Source organism: Schistocerca americana, chromosome X, assembly GCF_021461395.2.
Source record: "Schistocerca americana isolate TAMUIC-IGC-003095 chromosome X, iqSchAmer2.1, whole genome shotgun sequence".
Classification (NCBI taxonomy): domain Eukaryota; kingdom Metazoa; phylum Arthropoda; class Insecta; order Orthoptera; family Acrididae; genus Schistocerca; species Schistocerca americana.
The window spans coordinates 25,793,106-25,806,633 of record NC_060130.1 but is presented as its reverse complement, the minus strand read 5'-3'; the positions used below and the strand labels follow the sequence as shown (position 1 = coordinate 25,806,633).

General features: G+C 42.7%; 1 protein-coding gene across 1 annotated transcript in view; it reads right to left on the bottom strand.

Annotated features, from left to right (window-relative positions):
- The window catches only part of LOC124554944 (molybdenum cofactor biosynthesis protein 1-like), a 67,136-nt gene that overhangs the window by 18,522 nt on the left and 35,086 nt on the right, over window positions 1-13,528 (bottom strand). The window contains exon 7 of the mRNA XM_047128643.1: window positions 6,932-7,017. Coding sequence (XP_046984599.1) covers window positions 6,932-7,017 — 86 coding nt within the window. The remainder of the gene's footprint in view (window positions 1-6,931; window positions 7,018-13,528) is intronic.

Sequence of the window (13,528 nt, the reverse complement as noted above, 5' to 3'; positions counted from 1 at the left end):
ATCCGATGCTGCCCCACACGCCCTCTCCCTATGTCGTTGTCATACTGACTGACAACTGCAATCGCGGGTCTTGCAGAATGTGACTCACTGCTGATCACATGACAGGTGCAGGTGTGAAAGGGTTACAATGTGCTCAGTGTACATTACAGCGATTCTCCCATGGGCTCGTCAGACACGGTCAACTGGAAGCTTGCTGACAAGCACGCTGCCCTTACGTTCCCAAGCAGTCCAACATGGGGCCACTACCACATCTGAATGTCTCACAAATCTGCATATTGCATAATTCAATCAGCCTGGCAAATGGAGACACACAATTAGGCCCCTTCAAATTTTGTTACATGCTGATAATGCTGACTCACAGAAGTACAGGGCATCTGTGTCCTTCACAGGGATCACTCAACATCTTACACTCTTCACATCTCTTATAGCTCCTACCATTCATGGTAACAATCCAAGACACAAACAAAGCTAATGCAATCTGGTGGCCTTTGTATCCATTTCAGAGAGTTGCGACTCTCATAATTTACCACTGGTATGCACACTCGTGAAACTACGTTGCTTCAGGGAGCTTCCCTTTTTTTTCTTCAAGCAGTTTAGTTCTTTGAATCCATTTTTCTTGTAGCTCAGAATAATTATTTTATTGTGTAGCAAACTTACAGACTAGCATTCTGCTCTGAGCTGTCGGAGTTGGCGGTCATGTGTGTGTGAGGTGTGCTTGCTTGTGTGAATGAATGGTGTGTATTTCTATTTCTTTTTCTGATGAAGGTTGTGGCCAAAAGCTTATGCGTAAGTGTCTTAACTGTGCCTGTCTGCATTTTAACGTGCCATCTTTATGGTAATTAGCACTCTATCTTTTCCTACACTGCTGATATTCCAACCTGGAGTTTCCATTGTTTGAACTTACGGTCTACTGTTTTATTTTGCAGTGCACTTCTACAAGTGTAATACACAAATGTTGCCTTAGGAAAGAGTCACAATAACATCCATGTCTACCGTTTGCTATTTTTTACTAAATAGCATGTCACACTCGAAATTTAACTTAGCCAATGAAATAAGTTTGAAGATTTATTGTGTGTAAAAGACACTATGGCCCACTGTGTGGGAAATGTGGGAAGTTCTGTGCAGAGACGGAGTTATCCACAGACGTGGTAAGTCTGGGGAGCTATACGGGTGTTAAAACATCGCCACCTGCTGGGATGAGGGGCCACTTACTCTGTGGTGGCGCTGTGGCAGCAACGAGCTCGACCCATTGATTAGCACCACACATGACAATGACCAACCAGCTGCTTCTCTGTGCAGAGATATAAAATTTATCGATTTTGGACGTCGGGTGACAATCTGTCACATGGAGAACAATGTTTACTCTGGCAATTTTAACACTAATCTAGTGTTCTGCAACATATTAATGTGAAATGTTGTCTATGATGTTGAAGCGTGTAAGTTAAACTGATATCTGAGAATTTGTTGTTTTTGTGGCACTATCTGCAAAATGACCTCTCTTGCAGCTCCAAGCATAAATGTCAAGTGAAGAAGAATAATTAGCACAGCACACTGGAACCGAGTAGGGATCCGGTTTACTGCTCGGCCACTAAATTAGCATATTGTGAGTGCACCAGAATAGACGCTGTACACACTTGCATATACTACATACACAAGTACAAGCATGGATCAAGCTACTGTGAAACTGCACTCTGTGTGACTCATCACTACATCAGAATACTGTAAATGTAGTGATTCCAATTTCTTAAGGTCTCTTCCTGTTTGTTTTCATCAGTTGGATCTTATTTTTCAAGTATGTGGGAATCCAATGAGCTGCCTGTTTGGACACATTCTTTCTGTATGTCCCACAAGTTGGATTCTTTGGAGACACATTGTAACAAGAGTTTTTAGGAATTTGATGGAGATTTCACGCTGGGTTCTGTGTGATGTGTTCCATCTTTTATTCTTGGGCCTAAGATTTTTACTACAATTTTACATTATTCTAATTCAGTTTGCTGTTTTCATGTCTTGTGTTGGACAAAGAGTCTCTCTCATGCATAAAGAAATTCTAATTTGATCACTGTTGTACAATGTTAGATTTTAGAGTTCCAGGAAAAATACTTTTAGTTAACTGAGAGACAGTTTGTATTTTCTGAAGTCTGTATTCTATGGCCTTCTTTTCATTATGATGTTCAGTGGTCTTTTTCACCTAATTATTTAAACTCTTTAACACCAAATACTATGTTGTTGCCTACATAAGTTCAACTAGTGCCATTTTGGTATCAGCCAAGAATTTTTTCTCCAGGTGAAATTAGTAGTCCAATTTTCCTAGCTTGCTCCCTTAATATTTCAAATTGCTTTAGCACAACAGTAATGTTTTTGTCAATTAGTATTATGTCATCGGTATAGGTTACACAATATAATTCTATCTTTAAGTTTACGTTCTAGTCAGTGTAATAGTGCACCTGCTCTTCTCCATTACCTTACCATTTTCTTAGGGGCATAGTTGAATAGCAATGTGATGTGCCATCCCATTTTCATATTCTTATGTCTGTCTTAAATTACACTGCTTGAAAAAAAGTGAGACACTCAGAAGGTGGGGAGAAAACAAATTGAAACATAGCGAATTTAGAGGATATGTGATGTTATTTCAGTGATAACAAAACAGAGTCAAATTTACACAGAACTTATCAGTTTGAGCCCACTTATCAATACAGCAATGCACCCTGTCTGGCCTGGACAGTGCGGGAGGATGTCGTAAAGCTGCTGCATACCCTCCTGAGAAAGGTGATCCACAACTGTTGTAACTGGACATTGCAATCATGGATACAGGCAGTGGGACGGAGTTGACGTCCATGTTGGTCCCATAATGTTCTATCGGGGACAGATATGGGGATTTTGCTGGCCACAGGAGTATATCAACATCACACAGACAATTTAAAGAGACACATACTACATGTGGACAAGCACTGGCCTGTTGAAAAATAGCACCACAATACTATTACACACTGCTGTACCATCAGAGTTCCCTCGGCCATTACAAGCCGTGACTTGAAGTCATACCCAATGGCTCCCCACACCATGGGACTCCTTTGTGACCCCCCCCCCCAAAAATGTGGAAGAATGGGACCTCTCCCAATCTCCCCGGGTCACTGTCAAACTTCTCCACGATAGTCATTTGGAGCAGTGCAGGACTGGGACTCATTAGTGAACATAATGTGACACCATTCATTAGCAGTCCATACTTCTCGATCATGGCACCACTTCCTAGCTGTGTGACACAGCATGTTGCAAGGAGTCTATTACAGTGAACTCCTGTTTATCCGAAATGATCAGGACGGTGGCCGGTTCCGATAACGAAAATTTCAGATAAATCAAAGTCCCCCTGTTTTCACATGTGAACACTACAAATTGTGTCAATATTGCGAAATACGATCGTAAAACGTGCGTAGGGTATGTAAAACGTTTCTGATACGGTTGCAAATAACCCTGTACTTTTTTACTGAAAAAATTGTGTTGACATGTTAAAAAGGCACCAAACTATGATTGAAAACTCAAAGTTTTTAAATGCTGTATAACAAAGCTCGTTTATTTTGCATTCTTACAGAAAAAATCTCCCTTATTTGGCAGCAGGAAAAAACAGGAGTTTTAATTTTATTACCTGCTCTTTTGAATAAAAAATAAACTACTGAACAAAATTGTGAAACAAATCTAGAGATTACTCAAAGGAACGAAAAGTCTGTCTAGAGGAACTTTCAAGAAAATTAAAAAAAAGAAACCTTTTAAGTTATGGACATAGAAGTTCTAGGATTCATTAGAGTTTATTTTTTGGTAACGAAGTCACGAATGTCTTTTTTTTTTTTGTTTTTTTGCTTGAGAAACTATTGCTGCAACAATACATCTCCAACATTGAAATCAAACTATTTCAGGATAAATCGTCTCCTCCTGTTGGCTGATGTACTCCAGGGCAGTTTGGATCACTTCGTAACAGAATGTGTGAGGAATATTTTTCTCTGATTCATCATCAGAAACATAGTCTTCTAACGCTTTATGATCGGTCACAATTTGGACGATTTCATCCTCAGTCACATGAAAAAATGCCATTTTCCATTCACTCTTCAATGTCTTCGAAGTGTGTGTCTTTACAACCAGCTTCTCCAGTAAATTCACCAAAATTATGTCAGCTTGAGTTTCGGTGTTGCCTCCTCCTTCCCACCACTTAGGTTGCCTTACGATCTAAGAGTTTTTTCCAAGACCTAACGAGAGGAACTGGAGGAATTAGATTCCAAGCTTCAGCAATCAATGAATGACACTTAAAACATCGATTTTTTTAAGAGCTTCCACAAAATCATCTGCAGCATCAATCACACCTATTAAGTATTCCAGCATCTTGCGTCTGTAATGTTTTTCTATCGCCTCAAGAATACCTTGGTCCATCGGTTGACATAGAGATGTGACATTTTGTGGGAGAAATACAACTTTGATATCCCCGTCTTGCAGATCACCTGGGTGATAAGGAGCATTATCCACAAGAAGTAGCGCTTTTCAAGGAAGTCCTTTTCCTTCCATGTAATTTACTACAGCTGGAACAAACTCTGCCTGGAACCACTCTCTGAAGATGGCACTGTTCATACATGCCTTAAGACTGATTCGTGTACCTCAGTGGCAAAGCTGGTTGGTTGGTGTCTAAATGCTCTTGGTGTTTTGGATTTACCAATTAAAGTAAGACACAGTTTATGATTGCCAGTGGCATTACTGCAAGTGAGGACAGTAAATCTTTCTTTGATTTTTTTGTACCCGGAAGCCATTTCTTCTTCTTTAGAGGCAAGGGTTTTCGTTGGCAGCATTTTGTAATTCAACTCAGTCTCATCACATTTGTAAAGTTGATTGCCAGTATAACCTCCTTTGTCAATGATTGCGTGCAGTTTCTTCTTAAAATCAGCGTAGCAGCTTCATCCCCAGATAATGATTTGGCACTGATGGCAATTTCATGAATGCCATGCCGCTTCTTGAAACAATCCTGCCGGCCATTACTTCCGAGGAATTCTTGCTTCTTTCCTTCAATCAGCTCATCAGCTCATTTTGACAAAGTAGAGGACGTGAAACTGACACATCTTTGGCTCTTATTTATTCGTGCCACAAAAATAATGCCTCTTCTAACTGAGGATGTGCACCTTTTCTCATTGTTTTTCAAGATTTCACTGCGCTGCCCAATGCTTGGATGGAACAAAATTTTTCAATTCCTGATCGATTTGTCTTCCGATCAGTAATTGTACTCCTACTCTGCAGCAACTTTTGTGGGTGGCTCACCAGCATCAATTCTCTGCAAAGTGTGAAGCTCTTTTTCCAACAAGATCACATTTGTTTTATGTTTTGTGCCCGTAGTCACGTTCAGTGTTCTTTTTACAGACACTCGACTGAGTCCTTTATGGTTTTTGGCCCCTTTTATCTCTGGACACTTTAAGGCACATAGTGGGAGCACAAAACCTCAAATCAGAAACACACAGATGCAAAACTTGACAACACTCGAGATGCACTAGACAAACTTTTGATTTTTGAAACCAGGCTGTGGCAGCCATCAAATGAAAGCATTCGATACATCTATGCCATTTCCTCTGTTCTACCCAAGCCCACGTGGCAACACAACAGGGTGTTGTACGTTCACTGTTAAACACTCAGCTTTGGTGTACCGACAACAAGTGGAAAGTGTTAGGCGGCGCACTCTAATTGTCGGTTTCGACAGGGCTACGTTGCGCTGCATAGAACAATACTGTATGTACTGTACTTCCAAGGAGTTCCAATAGATGGCAGTGGCATACGAATAAGAAACACACTAGAGCTTCAACCAACACACGCACGAATTGATGATACTTGGACTTTTGACACGCACCAGTGCACTGATTAGCAGTAGATTGCCAAAAAACACTAGCAAATGCTTGGCTCCAGGTGCATGCAAATTGAAACTTGTCAAGCGTCAATCTAGCTAGCCAAAAGTGTAGCTGCACGAGAGTTTACTGTACTTGTTCTCAGATGGCAGTCACAGACATGAACAGATTACAATGTACTCAGTACACTACACAGTGATGCTCCCTTGTAGCGGTCTGATGTAGTCAACTGGAAGATTGATGATGAGTATGCCCTTACTTTCCAACATCAGGCCACTGTCAGATCCAAATACTCCAAAAATACAGATGTTGCAAGGTTTAACCAGGCGACCAAATGGACATCCACAATGAGGTTTCTTTCAAACTCTCATCAGATAATGCTGTCTCACACCAATATGCAGCACCTTCATATCCTCCAGAGTGATGATTCAACATCTGACGCTATTCACATCCCTTATGTACCACACGATGCTTGCTAAACAGCAATAAAAACAAAGAACACTAATGAATAATGAAGGAAAAGACAGACTGTTACTTACCATAAAGAAGATACCTTAGGCTGCAGATGGGCAGAATTAAAAGAAACTTACACAAAGCTTTCAGCCACAGCCTTCATCAGTAAGTAGTAATCTGTCTTTTCCAACATTGTTGATATTCCTACTGGAGTTTCCATTGTTTCAAGGACACTGACGCTTTTCTGTGAGTGTTTCCTTTATGATGTTTTCTGCATTTTAGCTATTTTTAAAAAAAGAAAAAAAAAAGAAAGAAAGAAAAAAAAAAGATTTGTTGCTGGAAAACTTCTGAAGTCCAATAAAGGAGTTACAACAGCCATATATGGTTATCTGGTGGACCTTGCAGAACCAAATTCTAGGGCTGAAATGTACTGTTGACCAATGGGCATTAATCAGAATGAATACTAAATAAAAAATTAAATCCAATTTTACACAAAAAACTCAGGTTCTATCACTGTTGTTTTTCGTTCTGTTTTGCTCTTATGTTTGCTATGACTTGTTAAGCAGAAATTTTCTTTCTATCTATAGAGTTACATTTGCTGTAATGTATCTTACCTGCATGTTGTTTCTTCTTTCTTCTCACTGCTGCCCCAATCATGGCAAGCAAGTCATCCTCACTGCATTTGCTTCGTATTGCATCTCTGAAACAACAGTTAAAACACCCGTTAAACAGTACCAGGCCAACACCACACAGTGAAATGTTGGTACACTAAAAAGGAAGAAAAACTTTACAGAAATCTTCAACAGTAATCTTGTAGTCTGCAGTAGGCAACAGCAGGATAACAAACCCACTGGACAAAAATGGGAAAGTCATGATAGAAGTTACTTTTATTTTTATAAATAAACAGGTATCTTACACAAATGCTCAAGAGTATACATAGGATCTCGGGCTGAAGAGGTGGAGCAGAAACTGACATTAGTTTTGTTGAAGAGGGAGTAGTGGAACACAGCACAATTTCTTGCAAAATGAAGCCAAATTTATTGATAAACTGTTAATTAATTGCGAAGCTCACTAATGTGACCATTTTACAATAGGTACTTACTGCTTGGAGTATATGTGACTTTTCAGGCTTGCCTGATAGATCTGTTGCAAAAACACTTTGGGTTCCCCACCAGATAACATTATGCAAGTCCCTCCCTCAATATTTCAGTGACACAACGTTTTGGCATCTTCAGGTGATGGTGATTTCCACCATCACTGCTGCAAGATGGAACTGGCAATTTCCACATGACAGCTTTGAAATTTATCATGTGGATGACTATGACCATCATATTTAGAATTCAGAGGATTTCATAGAATACCTGAAAATGCTTAAACTAGAACTTTCAGATCTTTTAGTTAGCTCAAATGTTATATCATTACTTACAAAAGTGCCCTGCAGCCCTCATTAGAGGTTATTAGCAGCAAGTTTGAGAAAGAAATTGTGGTGCTGTTTAAAAATGTGCATACCTCATCCTATTTCTTATGTAACACCAACTACTTTAATCAAGTGGACAGTGTTCCCATGGGAGATCCTCTATTTCCCTTAGTAAATATCCAACATTCCTCCTTCTGGCAGAATGCTGAAGAGACATTTGTGGTGTGGCCCACATAATACAGACACTACCTATGTTCCTGCAGCATTTGCACTCGGTCCATCTAAATATTCAGTTCACTGTGGAAGTACAAAAAGATAGCAGCTTACCATTCCTGGATGTCACGGTTAGAAGAAAAGCTGACAGAACACTGGGGCTTAGTCTCTACTGCAAACTGATACACGCAGAGTTATATTTGCGGTCCAAAAGTTGCCGTCACCCTGCACAATGTGGTGGTGTCTTACACTCCCTGGCACATAGAGCTCACGTGATCTCAGATACCGACAGTCTGCCTGGTGAACTGTAACACCAAAGAACAGTGTTCCAGCAGAATGTTTATTCTTGTAAACAGATTTGCAATGTGTTCTGAGCAAAGCAAGTTCAGTGTAGGGATGTAAATGAAGTTACTTAGACAAGCACTGCAAATGGCTTTCCTACCATATTTCAGCGGCATGTTTTCAAAAATAGAAAGAATCACTAAGAGAAACAGAATCAAGTGTGTTTTTTGTCTACCAGCAAAACTAAGGAATTGTTTGTGTTCAGTTAAAGACAATCTTGACCTTAGAAAACACAGATCATATATAAGATCTGATGCCATTATGGGAAATCTTATATAGGGCAGACACCTCACATTGTGCAAGAACACTGTGTTCAACAGCGCTGACAAAAATGCCACCCAGTAAATTAGTGGTAGCAGAGCACTGCCTGAATACAGGGCACCACATGTTTCCCAAGAGGACTGAAATTTTATTCTCAGGATCATCACTCTAGGATTGTGTTTTTAAGAATGAGGCATGTATCCATACGGTGGGCAATCTTACCAACAGGAATATGGAATTTTGACTAAGCACTGCCCAGAATCCAGCACTGACTGCCATGAAATTAAAACAGTAGAAACCAGATCCTCCGATGTATGACCTGATGCAGCACCTTGCAGAGAGTTAATTCAGCGTTTAACCACACGAGTGTCCAGAAGTGCAGTCATTGCCCACAACACATAAGCAGAAGGCTACTATGAATGGCATTTCCATCCAACTGGGAGTGCCTTCGTACTCCTGCTTCTAGCCTGACAAATTTCAATTCTGCTGTGCAAATATCACCAGTCACATCTTGCAGCAGTGATGACAGGACCCACCACTACCTGAAGATGACGAACAGTTGTGTTGCTGAAATATTGTGAGGCTTGCACAAAGTTATTCAGTGGAAAATCTGAGAAGATTCGTATACATTATTTTTCTGTGACGCAGGTAATGTGCAGCCAAATGTGATAATTTTCTGCATTTGCCTTTTTGTACATTTCAAAATACCCCAAAAATTGGCGAGAAACACTGAACATATGACATAACCAGATGACATACCCCACAGCATGTGCAGCAGTCGGAGTTGAGTGTAAAGGAATGATTGAGCAGTGCAATACTTTCATTTGAGCAAACAGAGCAAATTTCGAAAACATTTTGTAAATATGATCTGTTGTAAATGTAGATGTTACAAAATTACTGTCCCTGCTGTAATCAAGCAAAAGCAGTTCTGATTTTGTGTTTTTTGCTTCTGTCCTCTTTTTGTTTACAGACATTAGTTAGTAAAGAAAACATAGGTCATTTAATGGCAATGATGCTATTCTGAAGTTTATACTCATCTACTTTTTATGCAATACGGTAGGTTTTGATTTGTACTGTACTTTGCAAGAAATCAAGGAAACTGCAAGATCGGTAAATAAAATAATAAACTTCAATATAAATACATAATTGTTAAACACAATGAAAAAATACTGCCTGCCAGATGCAAGACTCAAATCCTGAACGCCATCACTAAAGTCGCACATGTGTGTCCGTAGCCACAATGATATGAATACTTGACTTGGGTTGGGATGATCAAGTGTGACAGACCGAGAGGCTCTACCACTGCAAGCATGACAAGGTACATCATCTGGTGACATTTATCATTCACTTTTGACACATTTCCCAACATTTGTATCGTATCCAAGGGTAGAGAAGGTGGTCTGGGAATATTGTAGGGTTTGACAAGGATGATACGGAGGTTAGGGGGTTGGCAAAAGGCAACTCTGGGTGGTGTGGGGAGAATATTGTCAAGGGATGATCTCATTTCAGGGCTTGACTTGAGAAAGTCATATCCCTGGCGGAGTAATTAGTTGATGTATTCGAGGCCAGGATAATATTGGGTGACAAGGGGGATGCTTCTGTGTGGTCTGGGGGTAGTACCATTGTTGTTGGGTGGGGAGGAATGTATTGCTTGGGAGATCTGTTTGTGGACAAGGTCTGCAGGATAGTTGTGGGAGAGGAAAGCACTGATATATAATATAATACAGGGAAACATTCCAAATGGGAAAAATATATCTAAAAACAAAGATGATGTAACTTACCAAACGAAAGCATTGGTATGTTGATAGACACACAAACAAACACACACACAAAATTCAAGCTTTCGCAACCCACAGTTGCTTCATCAGCAAAGAGGGAAGGAGAGGGAAAGACGAAAGGATGTGGGTTTTAAGGGAGAGGGTAAGGAGTCATTCCAATCCTGGGAGTGGAAAGACTTACCTTAGGGGGGAAAAAGGACAGGTATACACTCGCACACACACACACACATATATCCATCCGCACATATACAGACACAAGCAGGGTATATGTGTGGATGGATATGTGTGTGTGTGTGTGTGTGTGTGTGTGTGTGTGTGTGTGTGTGTGTGTGTGTGTGTGTGTGGCATACTGATCTGATCTGAACTATGCAGCCTTAAAATGGAAGTTTTTTGATCACTCCTTATTTTGCTCCCTGCCACCTTGGCAATATGTACCGCAAATCATCAGACAGACGACCTTCCTGCATGCTTCATGTTGTGTCTAGACAAGACAGCCTAGACACAATGAGAGGAAGCCGAAAGGCATGCTCTAAGTTAAAAAAGGAGGGCGTGAGGTCTGAAACAGGATACGTAATGAATGCTATAAAGAAAAGTACGTAGCTTCTGGAATACTTAACTTTAATCCATCCTTTTGGTACATCTGGAGATTGTGGTGATACAAGTGAGACTCTTTATATACATGCAATGTTACTAATGGTGCCTTGCTAGGTCGTAGCCATTGACTTAGCTGAAGGCTATTCTAACTATCGGCTCGGCTAATGAGCAATGCTTCGTCCATGTAGTCGCTAGCAAAGTCGTCCGTACAACTGGGGTGAGTGCTAGTCCGTATCTCGAGACCTGCCTTGTGGTGGCGCTCGGTCTGCAATCACACAGTGGCGACACGCGGGTCCGACATGTACTAATGGACCCTGGCCAATTTAAAGCTACCACCTAGCAAGTGTGGTGTCTGGCGGTGACACCACATTCCTCCCCTGCAAATCGGCGAATGGTCGTGTTATAAGGCTTCCGCCCGCCGTGGGGAGAACCCCATGTTGACGTATGCGATGAGGTGGGGAGCCTAACAACAGGCGAGGCTGTGCCACCCGCACGCGGCCATTTGGTCCAAGGGGAGCTAGGAAACACCTGAAAACCTAGTCCAGGGTGCACGTCAACATGCGGTGTATGTGCCCGTAAAGAGACAGGAGGGGCCGAAGGGTCGACCTCCATTGCGTCGGGGTACCCGACGCGCGAAGACGCCATGTGGTCCGGAGCGGGCAAGAGTTCCATGGCGGAGGACAGCTGGTCACGGGAAGCGATCGGCGGCGTGTGACCCAGGGAGGCGCTTGGTGGCTGCAGCGAAGCGTCCACTGCGGGCGGCACCAGCTGGACAGGCGGCGGCGGCGGAGGCGGCAGCGGCGCGTCGCCATGGGGCAAAATGGAAGGCATCGTTGGTAACACCTGGGGATGAGGCGAACCAGTAGATGGGTCCCCAGGGCGCTGACCGGATGGCACCGTCGCTGAAAGCAGACGGGGAACGGCAGAACCCGTGCGACGACAGAGGTGCAGCTGATTGAGATGCCGACGCACCTCACCAGAGGCCCCAAAAACCAAATACATCACGCGGCCGAGGCAGCAAAGAATGTGCACTGCGAGCCAACGCCGTGAACCTCGATAGTTGCGATAAAATACAACGTCGCCTGGAGCAAAAGCAGAAGTCTGCCGCTGCACAGGAACCTGATGCGGCGGGTGCAGCAAAGACATCAAGGTTCGATGAGGACGACTGTGGAGCAACTCAGCTGGCGAGCGACCATCTCGGGGCTGAGAGCGATACAAAGACAAAATGAGCAACAACGCGTCCTCCCGAGAATGCGACTCTTTCAACTTCAACATCTGTGACTTGAAAGTCCGGACCAATCGTTCAGCGGCACCGTTTGACTGAGGCGAAAACGGCGCGGATGTCAGATGTTGAATACCATTGGCCTGGCAGAATGACTGAAATTCTGCGGACATGAATTGTGAGCCATTGTCGGAAACAATAGTCTGCGGAAGACCTTCAATGCAAAAGATGCAGACAACGCTTGGATGGTGGCAGTTGATGTCGTGGAAGACATCCGGACAACAAAAGGAAAATTACTGAAGGCATCTACCAGAACAAACCACCGAGCATACCAGAATGGACCAGCAAAATCGATGTGCAAGCGTTGCCAAGGGGAAGTGGCTCTTGGCCATGCAAAGACTTTCCGCGGCAGTGTGGATTGTTCTTTGGCACACGCCACGCAAGAAGAACACATATTCGTAATCGCAGCATCGATTCCGAACCAAGTACAGTGCTGACGAGGAAGTTGTTTCGTTTGCACTATACCCCAATGTCCTCGGTGAAGAAGCCGTAAAACAGAGGACTGTAACGAACGTGGGACCACGATTCTGGACTGATCATTATCAGAACGCAACAACAAAACACCGCGTCGAACAAAAAGTCTCTCCTTGTGAGCAAAAAATCAGCAAACCAACGGATCCTCGATCCGAGACTTTGACAAAGGCCATTGCGTAGCAACAAAATGCAAAACGGTAGCAAGGACCGGGTCAGCAGCTGTGGCTGTAGCTACACGACGAAAATCAATCGGAAACGAGTCGACCACGTCATCGGTTTCCGAATCAATGAACATGCAAGCAAGTTCAGAAGAATCGAATGCTCTATCCTCAGCAACAGGCAAACGGGACAACGCATCGGCGTTTCCGTGCTTAGCAGTGGACCGATACAAGATATCGTAGCGGTACTGCGAGAGGAAAATAGACCAGCGAATGAATTTCTGCGCTGTACGCGGAGGTACAGGCTTGTTCGGATGAAAAAGCGACATCAAAGGTTTGTGGTCTGTGATGATGGTAAAGTGACGACCATACAAGAAATCATGGAACTTAGTAACACCAAACACGAGAGCCAAAGCTTCTTTCTCTATCTGTGAATAATTTCTTTGCGCAGACGAGAGCAATTTGGATGCAAAGGCAATAGGGCGATCATGCGACCCATCTTTGTGCGCAAGCACAGCACCGATCCCGAAATCTGATGCATCTACCATCAACAAAAGGGGTTTCTGGGGATTGAATGGCGTAAGGCAAGTATTAGAAAGCAACGCCGATTTCAACTGGCGAAAGGCGCGTTCGCATTCCGTCGTTCAGACGAACGGAACACCCTTACGGCGTAAGCTATGAATCGTAGCTGA